Raw genomic sequence first — 21,720 nt, forward strand, 5'->3', positions numbered from 1 at the left:
AAAATGCTTGAAAGGAACTAAGTTATTATGGTCAGAATTGCAAAGTACCAATCAATTGACTCTTAGACAACGTAGTCCTATTCACCAGGGAATGAGAAAGACAGAAATTTACTCTATGCCTATAGAGAAAGTTTCTAAAGTTCTTAAAACACTGTATAATACTACAGCTATTGAGGAAAATGCTTGAAATGAATTATGATATTATGATAAGATGTAGATTTTCCACCAGGCAATGAAAAATGACTGAGCACCAGAAAAAACTAGTGTTAACAGCCCCGTGATACATAGAAATTTAAAAGAAGAAAAGCTTGTTATATATCCATATATGAAAGGAGCCCCCTTTCAACCAAATATTGCCTGCTGATGTGAAGAGCATTTTAGAATACGCCGTTCAGCACATACAAAAGTGTACACATCTTGGAGCCGAACTGCTCTATGAACTGCAGCCTTACCTTCAGCAGAGAGATCCCCGACTGATAAGATGGAGGGAGAAACAAAATGGCCGCTGTTCGCTCCACTGGCCCTGTGGCGATCGTCGACAGCGCGCCCGACACCTCCGAACAAGCGGAGCCCAGTGGAACGGTGAAGAAACAACAGCCGGCGAAAAAGGCCCCGAAAAAACTGAAGGCAGCACCGGACCCGAAGAAACCTTGAAGGGAGAGCAAAATTTACACGTTCCGGCTGCGTGAACTGCGCGACGCTGACCGACAGCAGCTGTTTGAACTTTTAAGCCATATCGGAAAAAACAGGTGGCTGCGCTTACGCGGTTCGCACCTTTCTTTTTTTTTTTTTAAACTGCCGCCGCCAAAACGCAAGAAAATGGAGGAAATTAAATCTGACGAGAAAAATCGCTGTTTAAAGTCACAGATACTGAATTATTTTCTTCTGTTTTTTTTTTTTTTTTTTTTATAACCCCTCAATCATAATAAAACACTGGAGCTGCCTGCTCGTTAGAAGTCTGGGGAAAGAAAGGCTGCTTCTTTGAATTTCCTTTTATTTGATTTAATTCTTTTAAAGCAGCTACCTGTTAAAAGTGGCTGCCTCTCCCAAAGACGGTACACCTTTCCAGAGAAAGGGACGGCCCTTCCCTGCTAAGCCAGGGAGATGGGGAGGAAGGGGGGTGGACTCGAGACACCAGAGTTTAACACCCCCGAGGCTGTCAAAGAAAGAAGAGAAAGGAAACCCTGTCAAGCCTCTAAATAAGATTCCAGGCACAGAAGAATTATCACAAATATCTGTAATATCTAAAGAGAAAAGGAGAGAGACTAATGGGCTCACTTCCTACCTGCTGGGAGACTGAGAAAATACTGAGGCTAAGGGCACATGGCCAGGGCTCCTATTGGCTCTCTAGAGGCAGAGTTTTTTCTCAGTCTCCACCTGCTGGTAGGCGAGCACAACCCATCAGTCCAATCCTGGTCCGGTCCGGAGGGACGCTAAGGAATAGTGCAATGGACAGAACTGGGCAAACTGTGTTTGATTCCCACTGCAGCTCTTTGTGGTCCTGGGCAAATCACTTAATCCTCCACTGCCCCAGGTACAAAAACTTGAGTCTACCTAGGAATGTACCTGCACATCATACATATTACCCTTACCTTATGCTTTCCAACAGAATTGTATTGTGCGCGTGTGAGGCGAGATATATATACGGGAGGTGGTCACACAGGCATAGCGCACGTGTTTTATTTTGGTATGTGCAAGGAACCATTTAAAAGTATCCAATATTAATGCATTATTACTACTAACAAAAATATATTTCATTAATTTGTCTTGTTTATTGTTGCCACTTTTAACCGATAGCATTAGCTTCCTCCTCACCCAAGTTTGGTTGGTGGAAACCTTTTACACATGGGTTGAACATTTTGTACACAAGCCATCGGTCCTTAGAGTAACAATGCACCAAGGATGATCTCACAATGCTGGTGGCATACAGCTCCCAATGCAAGCTTTTTAAATTAGCAACTAACAGTTTCAAAAGCCCCACAAAACAGTCACTGTCTGCTGCAAAGGTGCAGGAAGCACTAGCTAGCATACACAATTCAGACAGTGTCTGCCACTGGCATGGATTTAAAGGGCAGAATGCGGATCTCACAATCCTAGGTGCCACCAACCCGATTAAAAAGGTTTTCCAAGCGCATCTTGGTTCACTGCCTATACATATATCTTATGAACTCCAGGAGGCTCTTGGGACCCTGACTGACAGTGTCAAGACAAGCATTAGCAGTAAATCAGAGAGTGAGATAATCTCCAAAAGACGCTGGCATAAGTACAAGGCTCATACGTGTCATGGCATGCCCAAAACTAACTTGGTCAGAAATATTATTCTGGGAGTACTCTGGGGGGGAACCCCTATTATTGTGTCTTGGGGTACAGTTTCTGGATACCTTTGTGTCTGTACATGCATGAAGGGGAATTTAGAACACTGTGTTCACAACATACTTGCATGCACCTTCCTAGAAAAGTAGGGATCAGGTCAGCAGTGCCCTTGTGTTTGATTTGTACCAGTAAGTTTGCCCATCATGTGGGCAGTCACATTTGTTTACAGACAAAATCCAGAAGCTGTTGCAAAATAAAACAGCAGAAGACAGCAGTTATTTCTGTCAATGTGTGGAGGAGTAGCCTAGCGATTAGATCAGCAGTTTGAGAAACAGACACGTTTCTCCCACCAGCACTTTTTGTGATCTTTGGCAAGTCACTTCACCCTCCATTGTTTCTAGTATAACTTAGACCGTAAGCCAACTTGAGTAAGGAAATGACTTATGTGCCTGATACACATATACCCCCGGATCCTATAAAGGATGCTCAAATTTGGGCGCAATCCTGAAATGCAAGCGTAACTAAATTAACAATAATAATTGGGCACCACCAATTACTGATGTTAACTGTCACCAATTTGCATTTGTGTGCACATCTTGCCACACACTATTCTCTAAGGCTGCATGCCCAAATCCCATAATATGCAACCCAAAAAGAGGTGTGGTCATGGGAGGACTGGGTGGGGGGGGGGGGGGGGAGAGGAAAGGAAAGGGAGAAGATACCAGATTTGTCCAGCTGTGTAAAAAAAATTTGGTATAGTGCGCACGCACGCGGAGGGGTTATAAAAATCGCATATAAATGTGTGCATTATAAGCATAAAAATATGGTAGGTAGATCTGAAATGTCAAACAGCTAACAGACTAAAACCATGCCCACGATTATATTGCTGAAAAATGAAAACTCAAGAGACTCTCCACCCACCCCCCACCCCCAACCATTGATCCCTCACACGTTTCTAGCGATACCTTACAGTTCTGTTGATTCTAAGATAAAATTGGGTTAAGATGTGGTTTGGCCTTCAGATAGGGGCAGATGGAGATAGAAAAGGCTTTAACTATTGGCTACAGTCTCCTACCCCTCTGTTCCCACCACACTGAGACCTGGGCTTATAACCAGATTTTTCAACCTGTTCCACCCATGGAAAAATTATTTTTCTTGTTGTAAGTCACCAAGCACGTTCTGAACTCTTATCTTCCTGCTCTTTCCCCTCTACCATAAAATCAGACTCAGACTCATTCGTCTTTCCACCACCTCAGCAGACATTTGTTCTGCTCATCACTTCCTTATTAACAGTTCTGACCCTTCCCATACATCTATTTTAAGCTTTCTGCTCTGCTGTTGACACTAGACTAGACCACACCATCCTCCCTCTGCCCTAAACCTTTACACCCACTCTCTGTCACCACTGGCTTTTTCTCTTGGTGTGTAGCTGGAAGTTGGGATAAATGGAGACCATCTCCTGGCTATTTCTGATGTGGTCTTTATTCAACTCACTTTCTCCTTCTATAACCTGTCACTCATCATACCATTGTCCTTTGCCACACTTTTCAAATCTTTCTGCCCACATGGCTCATCGAAACTATACAAAACACTAAAAGGTACTGATGAAGTCCACACAGTCACACAAATCATACCGACAAACACAGTCTTCATCAGGGGATTCTTTCAAAGCAGCAAGATATGAATTTTCATGTTCAGATCATCATAATATTTCTATTGGGACGCAGCAGGGTAAAGTGCTCTGCGCCACCAACCACGAAGACTGTGTTTGTCGAAACACAGCCTGTGTTGGGTCATTCTATCAGCATATTTGATTGGCGGAATAAACTTTGGTCACCCCAAACATTGTGGTTGGTTTTCTCCGCTTTTTTGGTTCGATTCATAGACACTATAACCTTAATGCTATCTCCATGTGTTGCCTCATTAAAAGCTCCCAACTGAGCTCTGCATTCTCATCTCACACCACCATCTTACCTATAGCCTATAATCTCTTACCACCCTTTAGTCATGGCCTTTCCTCACCTAGCCCCCTAATCCCCAGACCTGCCCCTCTTTGTTCGGCTGCTGGGCATTTATTTGGCTTCTCAGCAGCACTCTTCACTTTGCTTGCTTGTGTACTAAACATTTCTCATTGATTTCATGCTTTCTTGCTTTAATGCTCAGTTCTGTTGATTTTGCACTATACAGAAATGTAGATAGCAAAAAAAAAAAAGAAAAAAAAAAAAGAGAGAGAGCAAAGGGAAAACCCAAGGACACACTTCCACATAGGACAGAACATATCGTGCCAGACTAAAGCAGCAAGAGGAAGGCAAGGGTTGAAACAAAAGGGGGAGGGAGGGGGGAGAAGAGGGTATGTAAACACACAAGAGTAAAATTTCCCCTATCACCGGCCCAGACTCCACACATATAGTTCTTGTGCCAGGAAACTAAATCCCATCCTTTGGCAAAAAAAAAAAAAAAAAAAAAAAAGCAAGCACAGAAGCTTTTTCCACCTCATGCATGTAACAGGCTGCCTCACGTGTTACATGGCACCTGGATCTTTGGGAATGTGCACTGCCAAAATCTGTCACATGCATGACTTATGCAAGATAACCATAAAAAAAAAACCACCTAAGAAGGCTCTTTGTTAAAATGAGGAGGAATTCCCTGGAAGCTGCTGCTGCTGGAAAGGAAACTCCCACCAAGTACAGCATGGAAAAAGCAACTTGCGTCAGAAAAGAAATTCTATTCCTCTGGTGAAGATGTGCCTGTCGACGTATGGCTTCCCTTGAAGGCAGAAGAACAGGAAGTCTTCCAGAAACATCTGCTTTTCCTTTTAAAAGGCTAAGAAAAGCAGCACATTCCTCATGTTAATAACCACAGCTGGACAGAGGGCCAGGTTCCAGCTAGAACAAAACCTCTCTCAAAGGAGCTGGAGGAAGCGTGTGTGTGTGTGTGTGGGGGGGGGGGGGGGGGAATAGTAGAAAGTACAGCCTGTTCCTACACAGTCTGCCAACCCCCACCACATTCCAGAAAATCTCTGCAAGGCAAACATACGTCATATTCAGAAGTTCCAGTGCCAAGGGATGGAGAAGCACTGTACAAAGAGGAAAACAGCTACAGGCACTCTACACGAACACCGCATGCAGCCATCACAGAAGTAAAAGCATAGCAGAGACATGGAGTTTTCTTTCCTGCTTTTGCTCAGAGTGTAACTTCAAGATGCAATGCATCAAAAGGTGGAATTCATGTACACAAATTCTTCTGTGATCACTGGCCTGGATTAAGTGACTAATTCCCCTGTGTCTCAAACTTTTTCCTACTCTCCAAGATTAATGAATAAAACAAGATAGCTTTCACTGCTATCACCAGACCAACAAACTGCAAAGGTTCAGCACCAGTGAGTTTGTAGCACAGCCAGCCTGCAGGCAGCAAAACTGTTAAGGCTGCAAGCATTGTGAGTTAGACCCATATCTATCTGAGATAGTTCAGCTACAGTGGATTCTGCCTGGAGGAAAGAGTGACTCAGATGACCTGCTAGGGTCCCCGTCAGTCTACCACTCTTATGAAAAAGGATTGTATTAACTAAACACTTTCTATGCATAACTCGCCCAAGGCAGCTTCCATAACTCCGAATACCATGACATGATCCCTACAAACTGGAGTCTTGCTGAGCCAGGAATGCCAGCAGTTTTATTAATAAATGTGCACACAGATTATTAAATACACATAGCTGCCAGAAACAAAAAACTCAAGAGCTTGCCTCCCTCCCTCACCCCAATTAACTGCATGGAGAACTCTCTACTCCAATGTCATTTCAAGGTGTTAGAGGTGGTCAGTCCGCTCAGAATCTATTGTTCAATCTGATCACAGGGTAGTAGTTTTCTCCTGGATTCTGTTCCAACTGTAGAAATCCTGGATTCTGTTCCAACTGTAGAAAAAGCAAGAAACCATAGGTGCCATCCTCTCCAATCTGGATGAAGCCTCTCTGCAATTGCTTCTGACTAGTCCCTGTCATCCTTATGCGTAGGCAGGAGAAGTCTGCCTGAGCAGCTTTTGGCTAGACATAGTGCCATTCCCATCCTGCTTCTGATCAGTCACAGTGTCCAAGGAGTTTGTTTATACTGCTTCTGGTCTGTCACAGACCTCCCTGGTTTGGGGGAGCCTTGCCTGTGATCTTTTTAGAGCATTCCAGCAGGGCATTGTGGATGTCCTTGGCACAGGAGATCTGCGATTTGATCATGCTCAGGTATTGGGTGTAGGGAAGGCTCTCCGCCTGCACTGCATCTGGTTTGGTAGCTGTTGGGACCAGAGTCGGGGAATGCTTTGTACTGTCGAAACTCTGCGACAGGCATTCATAGGCCAGCCTCTGAGAAGCAGAAAACACAACACACACGTATATCAATGTGAGAAGAAAGATGTGGCTGCTACAGCAGTCATAAGCAAGGACCCTGAACATTCCTGCGCTGTGACAGCTTGGGTTTATGCACTGCGGACTAACTTCTCCAGAGCTGCTATTCTTTACGGATGAATATATTATAGGAATACACTCCCAAAATTCCAGCCATTCCCTGGAACACACACGAGAGGTACATTCAAGAAAACATAAGTGATGTCATAGAACAACGCACTGGGAATCAGGAGATTAGGACTCAAATTCTGCCACCAACACTTGTGATGACCTTGAAGAAGTCACCGTGACTCAAGTACCTGCTTAAATTGTTAGATCTCATACCTGTGTATTTGTTGTAAAGCTCCTCAACCTAGGACGCTATTCAACCTTTCAGTGTAACACCAGACATGCCGCTTAGGTACATGTCCCCACAGTTTAACTCCTAAAGTTTGAATGTCACATTGCTATATGTGGGCAGAAAATTGTACCAGCATCCACACTGGGAAGAGATTCACCGCCTTGGGTGAATCTCTTCATAAAGGCAATTAATAAATCTCAAATCAATAAATAATTAAAGTAGTTGAAAGCTCAAAACCCAGAACTATTGGGCCTCGAGATGACTGGGAAATCAAGATCTTTAGAAATAAGGAGAGCTGTATGCGTTTACCATGCCTAAACCAGCGTTTCACAGCAGCAAGTACTCACCAAGCATGGCTCCAGCTGATTGCAGAGTGCATAAAACTCCTCCAGGCTTTTATCAAAGCGCTGCACCAGACCATCTGCGCTTTTCCTAGAAAGAGACAGACACAGAAAAAATACCCATTCTCCCTCAACCCAGAGCTATGAAGCAGTAAAGGAGATCTTGCATTTTTCCCCTCATCCTAAACGAAACCATAGTGCTGTTACTGGCAGATTATGCACCAGTGGGTCCCAACACTCCCTATCCATTATCACTGAACAGCTGGACCAATGTAACAAATGAGAGCAGAAGATGACCAACTAGTCCATCCAGTCTGCCCAGTTATTCCTGTTCACATTGTCTTTGAAGGATGAACCTCTAAGAGCATGACTGCTTGTAGATTACAGCTCCTTATCTAGAACAGACTCTTGCTCTACTGTACTTCACCTTACTGGCTAGCTCAGTATATAAAATCAACTATTTAGTTCACCCCCAGCACTTCTACCCATCCATGAGCGACTTAGTGGTTAGGTGCAGAGGGCTGACACCCAGGAGTACTAGGTGCGATTCCCACTGCAGCTCCTTGTGACCCTGGGCAAATCACTTAATCCTCCATTGCCCCTGTAGTGGAGCAGTAGCCTAATAGCGTGCGGTGGGCCGAGATCCTGGGGAACTGGATTTGATGTCCACTGAAGCTCCTCGTGACCCTGGGCAAGTCACTTAACCCTCCACTGTCCCAGGTTCAAATACTTAGATTGTGAGAACATTTAGGACAGAAAGTACCTGTACAGATATTTGTGTTTGAACCGCTCTATGCCTATGAGCGGTATATCAAATGCGTTCAATAAATAACAATCCATCACTAGCAGTGTTGCCATTACCAAACATACAGCCTTCCAGCTTCCCGGTGCAATGATCTCATCATCAGCAGTGTGTAGCCTGACAAAGGTTAACACTATATAGACATACACAATGCTGTACAGATGCACAAAAAGAAGCAACCCCTGTTACACTGAGCTTACAATATGATCAAAGCACACAGATGACATCTTAATAGTTCCATTTGTGTTATTACTATACTAGCAGCCTGTCAAACATATCCAACCACTAATTAATTATCTCTATTTTTGTACAATTAAGGATCATCTTGCATACCCCTTGCCTTCTATAAGACTGTCACTGTTTTATATCACAATGGTGGTGCTGAGCCTACCTCTTTTAAGCCTTATATCAGACTTTGTTCTAGGATTTCTTTTCTATTTGGGGAGTTCAAAGCTTTAAAGAAGGGACATAGACACTAAGCAAAGACCAGAAACATTTTGTGGAGCTTTAGCCCTTTTCCTCCTTGCCATACATAGGTATGCTATATTGCCAAGCAAGACATACTCAGAACATGTTAACCTTACTTCACCTGCACTGTCAACTACTGAACTTTAACACAATACCACTTGATTTCTTTCACGGGAAAAAACTTGTACACTTGACTGCTTAACTTACTTTATTATGTATGAACTTTAATATCACTATGTATTTCTTGATCCGGAATTGGCGATCGCCATTACGGTACAATGTAAGCCACACTGAACCTGCAAATAGGTGGGATAATGTGGGATACAAATGCAACAAAATAAAATAAAGAAAGGGGTTTTAGGTCTGCTGGACCATATCTGGAATAGAGCTTACATGTGCCCATCTGTAGAAAGAAAAGAATAGTAGATTAAATATTTATGTCATTGACAGGGTCTAGATGAAGAACGTGACAGGTAACAGATAGAAATGCTGTCACTCCTGAGAAACAATGATAATAGCTACTGAAAAAAAAACCCCACAACAAAAGTTCAAGCCAGTACTAATACAGGCTACATTAACAAGTGAAAGTGCAAAGGCAACTGGAAAAAAAAAAAAAAAAACCTACCCTACAAGAATCCTCTCTTTCCCAGAAAAAGTCTCAAACGAGTGGTGGTGAACACCAAAAACACAGCAATTGCATGAGCTTTGTTTCATTTTGAAAGCAGGCAAAGTCACCTTCTACTCTGACATGCCCTGATCATTTGGTTTGGGAAAAGTCATTAGACAGCAACAATTGTGTGTGTAGTACTTGTGGATCCTAATATGAAAATAAACAAAATAAACTTCACTCAAGTCTGTGAAGTGCCACTCTCTTAATCATTGTGCATGAAGTTACTGAACTGTCATATAAACCAGGTATATCAATCCAAGTGTACATGTAGCCGAAAGAGGATACTAGCATTTATATAGGATGTAATATAAGGAAAGCTAATTTTCTTTCCTTTAGTCCCTCCGGATTGGTCCAAATGCTTGGGTTATGCATTCCTACCAGCAGAGGGAGACTGAGAAGTTCCGACTTCAGGACCACTCTATGACTGTGCTATGCAGTCTGTCTAATCAGTAGTTCTTAACAAAGCCAGTTGAAGACCCTCAACCTTCTTTCCCTTGCATTATGCAACTTAAAAATAAAAAAGTTTCATTCTTGATAAAGAGCAACAAACCAAGACCAACCAATTATAGAACAGCTGAAAACCATTTGCAAAAGGATTCCTTCATGCACCACTGCCTCTGCTAGCAACCTGAACAAGTCTTCACCAAAAAAGAACAGCTGAATAATGGTGGATCCTGGACCAAATCTGGAGGAACCAAAGGAAAGAAAATTAGCACGTAAAGTCTATCTTGCCTTCCTTAGCATCCCTCCAGACCGGCCCACTGACAGGGCCTGCACTCCAAAGGCCACATCCTGCTCTGTCTGCAAGTCTGTGTGGTAGCATTCTACTAAAGAATGCAAGGGCAACCATACAGCCACTTTACAAATTACCAGCAGGTAAATAAGCATGGTCTCTACCAAAGAGGCTGTTTGCCAATGGCACTGGGCGTCCCTTGAGACTGTACGATGAAGTGATTGCTTTCTTAATCCACTATAGTGGCTTTAGAAGCTGCCTTTCTGTGCTTCTGTCCTCTGAACAGAATGAACAAAACCTGAGAGTCAAAGTCCTCTGTCCTACAGAGGTACTCTTGTAACATCTTTCTGACGTTCAACTGATGCCAACAGTTGCTGTTACTATCCCTTTTGCTTCTCCCAGAACCGGGAAGGCAATACTCTGATGTGAAAGGCCGACACCACCTTAGAAGAAAGGAACAGAAGAACAGCCATATTGGATAAGACCAATGGTCCATCTAGCTCAGCAGTGCAGATAAAAGTGGGATGTTTGACCACGGAAAAACAAATCCTGGAAACGCTTTTTCAAGATTATTGTTTCCAGGATTTATTTTCCGTGGTCAAACATCCCACTTTTATCTGCACTTGTGTATTCCCGTGGGGCGTTCGAGTTCTCCGTTGCATTGCGGATTCTTTTTACCATCTAGCTCAGCATCCCGTTTCCAACAGTGGCCAATCCAGGTCACAAGTACCTTTCAGAAACCCAAATAGTAGCAGCATTCCATGCACTACTACCTTCTCTTAAAACAAAATACAAAGGGCTCCCTGCAAGACAAGACCTGTACCTGTGAGATCCTTCTAGTTGAAGCAATAGCAACCAGAGACACGGCAAAGCGACATCTTCACCATACACTGTCTTAAGGGCTCAAAAGGGGGATGCACCAAGACCAACAAAATCAAATTCAAATCCAAGGACGGAACTAGAGAGCGGCAAGGAGGATGAACAATAAGCTTGACTCGTGTCAAAAACTGAAGCATATCTGGGTGCAAGGCTAACAATGTACCCTGTACCAAGTCCTCGAAAGCATGCCAAAGCTGCTACCCCAAACCCTGAGAGAAGTTAAGAGCACTTTTTTATTGAGACCATCCTGCAAAAGTCTAAAATGATTCTCTTGATGTGGGCAATATAGGTCACCTTCTGATCCCAAATCCAATTTTCAAAAATATACCACACACTATCGTAGGCCAGAGATGGACCTCCTACGGGAATTTAATATAGTGGAAATTACTTTTTGAGTATCCTCTTTTGCAAATGTCCTCTCAAAACTCAGAATGGAGACGGATCCAGCATCAGCACTGGTCCTTATACCAATAGGTCCTCCTTCACTGAGTGTGCCATTGGTACTCTGACTGCTAGGTGAACCAGATCTCTGTACCAAGGCCTCCTTGGCAAATGGTGCCACTAGTACCACCAAAGTCCCATAACCCTCAATTCTCTAAAATTGCTTGATCTAGCAAAGACCATGGTGGGAAGACAGAGCAGTCTGCTGAGAGGCCAGGTATGCACCAGAGCATCAATCCCTTCTAACTTTTCTTACATTCTTCAGTTGCAGAAGAGATGTACTTTTTGCATTGCTCACTGATGCCATCAAGTCCATCACTGGCAAACCCCAGTAATTTATTACTATGTTGTTGAAGGCATACTGCCCTAGGCTCCATTCTTCAGGATCCAATAGGCTCCTGCTGAGGAATTCTGCCTGAACATTTCAATGGAGTATATAGCTGGAGTAGCAAAGACCTGACAGATGAATCTGCCCAGGATATCAGGCTTGTCATCTTGGCCACCACCTGAAAACTTTGTCCTCCCACCAGCCCCGATGATTCAGATAGGCTAAAACTGTCATGTTGCAGACAGGATCCTCACTGCTCGAAAGGATTCCAAGGATTTCCGGGCAGATAAGACAGAATAATAGCTGTAAAGTTCCATCTGTTAAACTTAATACCACTTCCAGAAACATTTTAAACATCTTTCGCAGAAATTTTCAAATAAGTGTGCCTAATCACATTGTCCATATTTTCCATTTTAGAATGAATCAAAATGACAAATCTGTTCACATTTTCAAAATTTCCTACAACAGATTCTAAGAGAGCTATTTTCTCTTCTTGAGCAGTATACATTAACATTAGTATAGAAGCAAAAAAAACCCCTGAGATTTCACTTTCCTTTACTAGTTCTTCAAATCCAAACTAGTGAAATCCATTTTTCATAAAACTATGTCTGCTGTGAATCTCATTGAACTCAAGGGTCTTACTTCACATGTTCTAGGGCTTCTCCAGCCTCAACAATGAACTTTTGTAAAATAAATGTGATGCTACGTTCTGCATGAATGCTGATACACTCTTACAGCTATACATTTACTTATTTATGTATTTAGATTTTGCTCACACCTTTTCCAGTAGTAGCTCAAGGTGAGTTACATTCAGGTACACTGGGTATTTCTCAGTCCCTGGAGGGCTCACAATCTAAGTTTGTACCTGAGGCAATGGAGGGTTAAGTGACTTGCCCAAGATCACAAGGAGCAGCAGTGGGATTTGAACCGGCCACCTCTGGATTGCAAGACCAGTGCTCTAACCACTAGGCCACTCCTCCACATATATACCACTGTGTTGGATGTTCCTGGCTTACTTGAGTCAGCAGCTCAGTATACTATGCAGATTAACATGTGTGGCACAAGTTTAAGTGATATGTGGATTCTCTCAAAATACCTGCCAGATCATCTTGAACCTCCTGACATGTTTTGAAAGTTTGATATGCATTAAATGCAAAACCAAAAAGTTACTGGTTTAGAGAATGGCAAGTGTGTGTGTATGTGTATTCATGTAATACTTGGATTAAAGAGTTCTCACATCCCCTTCATCTTGAGAAGTCAGGAAATCTGATGTGGCTAGGATAAACACAAAAAAGTTATTAAGGGGACATACAGACCTAGGAATCTCCACCTTTTCTTTGGAAATTAAGATTTATAAAAAAAAAAAAAAAAAAGAAAGAATTGAGAATCTCATAAAAATAACCTTGACCAATAGGATGGAGAAGGAATGCAAGTACCCAGAGAGTAGACAAAGGAAAAACAGCTGGTAGGCCCATGCAACAAAAATTGAGATCTGCAAATCCCAACAGAGACAGAACTGGATATTAGTGTTAATAGACATATTTATTTTTTTTATTATTTAAAGCATTTATATCCCACATTTTCCCACTGGTTGTAGGCTCAATATGGCTTACAAAAGCATATCAGGACTACAGTACTAATAGTAAATTTAAACAGTACAAACAGTAAATTAAAGATTGACATTATATTGAACAACAGAATAGTAAAGAAAATAGGTTTAAGTGTCACTGGAATTTTTGAAACCAAAGAAATTGATCAGATTAAGTTGCATCTGGAGAGTAGACCTTTTTGAATAGGATGGACTTTAATAAGTCCCATAAATAGGCCATTCTGAGTAAACAAATGGCAGGAGGAGGAAAGGCATAGTTCTTTATGTAAAAAGATGAGGTTCTGAAGTGCAGTTGGTCTCTCCAACAGACTGCAAGTCCTATAATAACTAGAAAGTCTAGTGAAAGCACAAGCACTCACGCAACCAGGTCCATGTGTAGCCTACCAGATAAAGACACATGCTTGGCCCACAGCCACAATAGTGTTGCTGGCTAATATTTAGATTATTTAGAGCTTTGAGCTGAGGCATGGGAAGGGTGGGTGCTGCAGAGAATTAAGTGCTGTGAAATACAAAGAAACTAAATAGGTCTGCTTATATAAGAAATCTGGCAGATCGAAGGATACGTCTGCTAAGGATGCGTTCTAAGTCTGTACAGAATAACTAGGCAAACTGGTTGGGCCGGTTGGTCTTTTTACCTCTACTATATTACTATTAAATACATTTAAATCTTGTGTACTATTGATACTTTGCAGGTATTTGCACGTCTATCAATTCCATTTTGCATTTTACGTTCCTGCATGCTTATTTCATTCACTGCTCTTAAGGACCCTGCTTTCAAAAATTCAGCTTGCATGTACCAGGAAATCATGTCTGGAACAAACTGCCTCTGAAGGCTCATTAGACCACCAATTATTTATACTCCGGTCTCAAAAGAAAAGAATGGCTTAACCAGTTTTCTTTTTGTTGGATTGGGACATTGTTTTCTATTTGTGCATGTGTTCTTGCAGTTTTCAATGTCATAAGATACATTTTGTTTTATTGACCTCTCATATTACTAAGGACTCTTTAGCGAGTCAGAGTGTCCTCGGATATGATTAAATACCTTCCCACCTCACATCTAAGAATTAAGGGACCCTTTTACTAAACTCTGTTAAGTGCTTGTGCACACTTAACATAGGAAAAATGGCCTAATGCAGGATGCGCTGAGTTCTGTATTATTTTTGCCATCTGTGCACAAAGTTTGTTTTTTTGAGGAAGCATGTCAAGGGTGAAGAATGTACATGGAAGCGCTATTCAGCTAGCGCACTAACATCACCAGTACGCTAACAGGTTAGCGTGTCCATAACGCAGGAGCCCTTAGCACCTCCTAAATATGAAGCGGTAAGTGTTCCTGCATTAACTTCTTTTAAATGGCCACACATTTCTAATGCTAACATTAGCGCACAGCCAGAAATGTAAGAAATAGAAAAGTACCTCTTTTATGGCTGCGATGGAAATGGACTTAGTACATGAGAAAGACCCATGTTAGGGGCTCTTTTACTAAGCTGGGCTTAGCGCATCCTAACTTATTAATTACTTCTGTTTGAAAGTCATGCGCCATGTGATTTACAATAATGATCTACAATAATAAAAACCCCGTCTCAGAGGCTCTAATGCAACTCATGCACCAATTTAGTAGCCCTAATTTGGAAAGCATTCACTGTGAGATGCCCTGCAGAAAAGGTCACAGTACTCCAAGTGAAGTCTCACCAACAAACTGCAGAAAGGCATAACCATGTCTCTTTTTCTGTGTAAATTTTTTTTATTGGCCGCAATTGCCAAATACCATGTCTGAAAGTCCATCCAGTTAAGTTTAAACAGTCAACATCAAACAGCAAAAGAACCTTCTCAGCCCTACCACTCCCCCTTGGCTTCCCTTTTTCTACTATTATGTCACTCCTCATGCAGTCTAACGTGACCACCACCTTGTCATACTGTTTTGCTACCTTCTAATTATCATACATAAATCATCTTGTGTCTTTGCTACCTTCTAATTATCATACATAAATCATCTTGTGTCTTACCTGTTAGGATCAAAGACAAGTGATTTGCATGGGATGAAATTCAGCAATGATGATTAATTAGTGACATTTAGTAGTAATTAAAAAAAAAGTCTGTACAGAACTAACAGGTTAAGCACATTCACGTGGTGAAGGCACAAGATACTCTTTAGTGTGTTAGGTCCCCCCCCCCAAGGTTACGTGCACAGTCTTTAGCACAAGATAACATGAGTTTAAGGACAATCCTAGATCTACACATTAAATTGCTGATATTATTTAGTCAAAAATGCTGAAAAAAAGTAATAAATGTAGATATTGGGGGCTTGACCAATATTTTCTGTTCTTTGGATGTCTCACCCAACTGTCTACTACACCCCTGAATCACTACACAAAGTTTTGCATTTTTTATTTTATTATTATTATTTAGTATTAAAACCTAACTGCCAAACAGCTGACTGCTCCTCGAGTTTTCTTTGATTACTTTTTATACTCACTGTCCATTATCAATGCTCATGCTCTGCATTATTCTCCTCTGCAACCTTCAATAGATGGCAAAAGGGGGATACACCGCTTTTGGACGCAGATTCCGGCCACTCACTCGTCTCATACGTGGCCTTCATCAGATGTAGAAAGTACTTTTTATACTGATAAGCACACCCCACTAGGAACCAATATGCCAGAGACTAGATAATTCCCGAACTGAGGGTAGGAAGCTAATTATGACAGGAGTAGGAGGCGATGATCTCACCTGCAGACTCTCTTTTAACTGAGAGATTAACATTCTGTATTTCTGTACCGGGTCAAAGTGCTGCTGTTGTGACACCATGGCCTGTGAGCCCTGGATCTGGGACATCTGCAGAGGCATGGATTGCACCATGAAGGCTAGAGCCGAGACCGGCGGTGAAGAAGGGAACGCCGGGGCTGAAACCGGAACAGAGCGCCGGGGCTGTGTGGACCCGCCAATGCCATCTCTCTTACTTCCGGTTCTCGGCGCCCGCCCTCCTCAGCCCTTTTGGGGTTCGGATTGGACGACTTCGGAGAAGGCAGGGTCTTGCTCTCTATCATTTTCAAGCCCCTCTTGGTACGTACGTACGTGGTGGAAGTGACGTTTAGATGAAGCCATGGTGATGGGGCAACTGTTATGTAGGAAGTTTAATGGAGCAACTCGCTTGATTTCAGAGTTGACCGTCGGCTCAGCTGTCTATTAATAATTAAAAAGAAAATATAAGGGGACGTTTTGCTTCTTTTGCTAGCGCTTGACTCGGAGTTTGATCTAATAAATAACAGTTACCAAATTCCTTTGCGTCAAGACACAGAAAAACGCAACTCCCGTCATGCTCTTGTGTAAAGTCCCCGGCAACTTACTGTAGCACGTTTATCAAACCTGGACATTTTTTTTAAATTCTGTATATAATGAGTATGCTTCCGTTTCAATTTCCTAAGGCCTTTTTTTAAAGGTTTTAGATAGTATTATTTTGTAAGGAAAAATAAGCCTGCTAGAATTTCATTATCTAAATTACCTATGCCACGCCATTTAGGAGGTCTGAAATTGCCAGACTTCTTTATATATCAACAGGCATTTTTACTAAAAGGAGTAGTAGCATGGCTTAACGGTTCTAGTGTGCCTGCTCCTGCGTGGCTTCTTTTGGAACAAAAGATGGCTCATCCTCTTTCATTAGACTAGTTTCTATCTTTATTGTCATCTTCCGCCAGTTACCTCATGGCCCATTATTTATGACACTCTTAAGCAAAGGTGTGCTAGCAGGGCTGGTCTTAGCAAGTGCAGGGCCCTGTGCAGACCAATTTGGTGGGGGCCCCGTCCTAGCTCCACCCCATTGATTATTCAGTTTTTAGAACATTTTTTATTTATGAAATTTCAAATAAAGACAAATGAAGCTAAACTTGTACAGAAAAACTGATTGAAATAATCACGATAGAAATTATTCAGTTCAAGTCCACTACAATTGAACCACACATCTACTCTGTGTCCCAACACTCCCAGCATCACTCTCTCAGACTCATCTCCTCATTTTCAAACTATCTGCTCCCTGATCTCTCCATGGGTGGTTGGTGACTCAGCTATTTAGGGAGGCTAAAGTGGGTGGGGTTAAGGTGAGGCTGTGGGGTGGAGCTAGGGTGAGGTATGTGGTGGAGTGCAATGGAACAGAGCAAGTTAAAACCTTTGGAGTTGGCAGCAACGCCTATGTCAGCAGTAAAAGAATGGTGGGACACTTTTGGACACAGTAAGGAAGGAGTCCTTCACTTTGTGACTCTGTTGCACCTGTATCAGCTGTCTCATCGGTACTTCTGTTACTGATGGTAATATGCACATTGAATGCACTCCAGGAATTATGTGCTCCCCCCCCCCCCCCCAAAAAAAAAACCAAATCAAAATAGTGTACCAACATAATACAACATATTGCTGTTGCAATTGTAAGCTCTTTGAGCAGGGACTGTCTTCTATGTTTGTGCAGCGCTGCGTACGCCTTGTAGCGCTATAGAAATGCTAAATAGTAGTAGTAGTAGTGCTCATGTGAACAAATATGTTCAGTAACACTGCAACAGAAATCTTCTAGTTAATAGCAACTATATAATGGTTGCTAAATGGCCACTAGGATTCAGATATGCTGGCATTTATTTTATTGTTGAGTTAGCAAACATGTTTGGAATGTTTTACATGCATTAGCTGTACCTAATATTTACAGCAGAAGTCTGAGAGCCAGGGAAGCCAGGGTTCAAATCCCACTACTGCTCCTTGAGATCTTAGGTAAGTCATTTAACCTTCCATTGCCTCAGGTAAAAACAGATTGTAAGCCCTTCAGAGATAGGAATATTACTATTGTACCTGATTGTAAAACATATTCAGCTACAAATGAAAGAGGCATGATCAAATCCAAAATCCAGTACCATGCATATTGTGCAGTAATATAAAACCCTACAAAATCACTCAGGACCTATAAAGCAATTCTACAATACCATAGCAGTATTAACTTCCAGTAGCCACAAATCAAAAGCCTTCCTCTGAAAAGGCAGCACTGTCAACATTGCAGTGGGCACTAGAACATCAATACTCCTATAGGAAAACAAGCTGGATTAGTACAGATGAATCCTACACATTCAGCGCTGTCAGAAAACCCATTCTTTTTCACACATGAACACAGGTAGACCCTCATCAAGTATAGAATAACCAAACTAAAAATAGAAATATGTAGATAAAAATTTAACTGGACCCCCTAGAAGCCAGACTCTGCATAAAGTGCAACATGAGAGAAATAGTGACACATATCCATCTGTACTGTGCAAAATAAAAGGATAGCAGGTGTAAAACTGACATATTCCAATTGTTAAATGTAAAATTAACAAAGGGAAATGGGACTTGATATACTGCCTTTCTGAGGTTTTTGCAACTACATTCAAAGCGGTTTACATATATTCAGATACTTATTTTGTACAACAAATAAAACAAAAATGGAAAATAAGGTGATACCTTTTTTAACTAGGTTTTGGAGGCTAAAACCTGTTTCAGGTCAGGACAGTATATTACTGTTGTAGTATGTTTGTCCCAATTAAGGAAGGAGATTTTGGCCTTCAAAGCAAGTCAAAGTGTAATAAGTTAATCCAATAAAAAGGTATCACCTTATTTTCTGCTTTTTTCCTTTTATTTATATCTATTAACTTTTAAAGTTGTCTAACATGACTACCACATTACTTTACCCTAAATTAAAAATAAAACTTTTTTGTACCTTTGCTGTCTGGCCATTTAATTTTGTTCTGTTGGTTCCAGTCTCTGGTTATTGCTTATTTGCCATTTTTTCTGCTTCTGGCTTCTTCCTTCATCTACTACATCCAACTCCAACACTGATCTGTTTCTTTCAGCTTTATTCCATTTTTTTGTGTCTCTATCCATTCAGATTTCATATTATCCAGTCTTATCTCCCTCTGTATTGCATCTACTTACAGCTTTACATCTCTTTCCCTCACCCAGACTCTCATTCTCCTTCCTCTTATTCCCCCATCTTTCATTAACTGTTTCCTCTCTCTCTATACCCCTGTCATCTAGCATTTTCTCTCCCTCTCTCTACCACCTGCCATCCAGAATCTTCTCTCTCCCTTTCTCCAGCACCATCCCACATCTCCTCTGTCTGTCTTTCCCTGCTATCCAGCTTTTCCTTTCTTGTCTCTCTCCCTTTGTCATCCAGCATTTTATCTAATTCCTGTTTCCCACCTCTACCATTCAGAATCTCCTGTCTTTCTCCCTTGCCCCACCATCCAGCATTGCCTCATCTCTCTATCTCCCCTCCACCCTTGTACCATTCAGTGCTATCTCTCTCTCTCCCCATACAGTATTGCCCCAATGTTTCTTTCTCTCTCCCCCTGCAGTATTGCCTGTCTCTCTCCCCCACCATTCAGCATCTCCACTTCCCCTCCCCTCCGCCACCATACAGTATTGCCTGTCTCTCTCCCCTTGGTATGCAGTACTGCTCCTATCTTTCTAGCCCCTCCCATCCAGTACTGCTCCATCTCTTGTCACACCACAGCTAGCACTGCCCCTTTCTCTCTCCCCTCCAGCCTTGCCCCACTTCTCTCCTCTTCAACTAGCTAGCATTGCCCACCTATCTCTCTCTCCTAACCCCCACAATGCAGCACTTTTTGGCTCCATTCCTCCTGTTTCCTGCTTTGCCGGGTCCATGCTAATTAATGCAGAGTGAAGGGCAATGCAATATGAGAAAGTGGTTTTACAGTGGGCAGGAAAGGTTGCAGTTGGGGCTGGGGAGGCTTCTTATAGGAGTGTTTTAAGAGAAAAGGCAGTCTTCTTGGAGATTATTTTGGGGTTGTATCCTTTTTGTTTGAAGGATTCAGTCAGGATTTTGAGGTATTTATCTCTGTCTCTTACATCAGAGCAGATGTGGTGGTATAATGTGGCTTGAATGTTTTTTCTTTGTGAAGGGTAGAAGCTAGAGTTGTGCATCTGTCAGTCAGTTTCTTGTAGATAGATGCTTTTATAAAGCCATTGTTGATAGAGATTATGATGTCTAGAAAGTTTACTTTTTCTGTGGAATAGTAAATTTTGAATTTGAAGGATGGTAAGCATTGAAAGAACTGTAAAATTGTCTGAGTCTCTTCTCCCTTTAGGGGGTAGACAGTCAGATATGCATGTAAAAATGTCTCCTCCAGTTCTGCCATGAAGAGGTTTGCATATTGTGGTGCCATTCTAGTCATGATTTGCAGATAAATACGATTATTGAAACAGAAATAGTTCTGAGTTAGAATAAATGTAATTAATTTTGTAATAGTTTCTGGTGTATATTGGTAGTCCTGGGGTGGATGTTTTTAGGAATTTATCACATACAACTATGCCATCTGCATGGGGATTGTTGTTGTATAGTGATTATACATTCATTGTGATCAGAAGAGCACCTGGCAGTAGCTGCTTGATGTTTTCCAATTTGTTCAGAAAGTCTGTGATGTCTTGTATGAAGCTGTTTGTCTTGTGCACATCTGAGCGTTTAAGAATCTCCTCTATAAGTCCAGATATTTCTTCTGTGAGGGTGCCAATACCAGATATGGTTGGTCTGCGTATTAAGCCCATTTCTAACACAATGTCAAAGAAAGCTTTTTTTTGTTAGTTTGTTTCATTAATGGCCATGTGATCTTAGCATTAACAAGCAGTTGTTTAAAAAAAATTTACCTTGGGAACACTTACTGCCTCCTATGTAGTCTGTGTTAAAGGCTCCCATGTTATGGACTTGGTAACCAGTTTGGGTGGTGGCAAAGCACACAAACTAGCTCATTAGTGCATCCATACTCATTCTCTGCCCTTAACATGCTCCCACCAAAAAAATAAATAAATAAAAATTGTGATTTACACACATATGGTAAAACTAACTTTGCAGCTCCCACGTTAAGCCATTTTTGATGCCTTTGGTGCTTGTTAGTACCAACCCAGCTTAGTAAAAGAGTCCCTGTAACAGGCAAAAACGTTATAACTTTCACTTAAGAGCAAATTTTTTTGTGCCTTCGTCACTGTACTTGTAAAACACCCATTTAATATTTTTACTTTTACTGCAAAAAAAGGTTTATCCCTGCCTCTGTTGTAAATTTCTTAAGCCAGTCATTTTTGTTTCCCTGGGAGCAATAGCATTAAGCCAACTGTACTCTCAACATAGGAGCCAACTTTTCAAAATGATTGGGGGTGTTAAGCCCAATGGAAATAACCTTTCCTTGGACACATACAAGGAATTTTCTCAATACACCCCCAGCATCGGCTCCTATGGTATTCAACGAGCCCCAGTTCCCTGAGTTTCCCGCCAAGCCCAGCAGCCTGTCCCTGACATTCCATCCCTCAACCGTTTTCTTCTATCTCGTGTCGTCTGCCAGTCACACGCACCCGCGCGCATACCTCCCTTCACGTCCTCACCCAAACTCG

At 41.9% G+C, this 21,720-nt stretch overlaps 1 protein-coding gene and 1 long non-coding RNA gene across 2 annotated transcripts in view; both read right to left on the reverse strand.

Annotated features, from left to right (window-relative positions):
- The window catches only part of LOC115480151, a 134,716-nt gene extending 129,515 nt beyond the window's left edge, over positions 1-5,201 (reverse strand). The window contains exon 1 of the long non-coding RNA XR_003943790.1: positions 4,924-5,201. This is a non-coding gene — a long non-coding RNA (uncharacterized LOC115480151). The remainder of the gene's footprint in view (positions 1-4,923) is intronic.
- A 752-nt stretch (positions 5,202-5,953) lies between these two features.
- Positions 5,954-16,026, reverse strand: LOC115480150 (mediator of RNA polymerase II transcription subunit 29-like). The gene is made up of 3 exons (XM_030218634.1): positions 15,788-16,026; positions 7,391-7,475; positions 5,954-6,661 (listed from the first exon to the last, which is right to left on the reverse strand). The coding sequence occupies exons 1-3, from the start codon at positions 15,814-15,816 to the stop codon at positions 6,431-6,433; spliced, it is 345 nt and encodes a 114-aa protein (XP_030074494.1). The 5' UTR covers positions 15,817-16,026; the 3' UTR covers positions 5,954-6,430.
- Positions 16,027-21,720: the final 5,694 nt, after the last annotated feature.

The sequence above is a fragment of the Microcaecilia unicolor genome, chromosome 11 (assembly GCF_901765095.1).
Source record: "Microcaecilia unicolor chromosome 11, aMicUni1.1, whole genome shotgun sequence".
Taxonomy (NCBI): Eukaryota; Metazoa; Chordata; class Amphibia; order Gymnophiona; family Siphonopidae; genus Microcaecilia; species Microcaecilia unicolor.

What these genes read in the sequence shown, in the direction of transcription:
- LOC115480150 (XM_030218634.1), bottom strand. Translation starts at nt 15,816, where the DNA reads ATGCAGAGCATGAGCATTGATAATGGACA. An exon ending in ATGAGCATTGATAATGGACA is followed by an intron (nt 7,476 to 15,787) that starts GTGAGTATAAAA and finishes GTCTCTTTCTAG; the next exon opens with GAAAAGCGCAGATGGTCTGG. An exon ending in ATCAGCTGGAGCCATGCTTG is followed by an intron (nt 6,662 to 7,390) that starts GTGAGTACTTGC and finishes TCTGCTTCTCAG; the next exon opens with AGGCTGGCCTATGAATGCCT.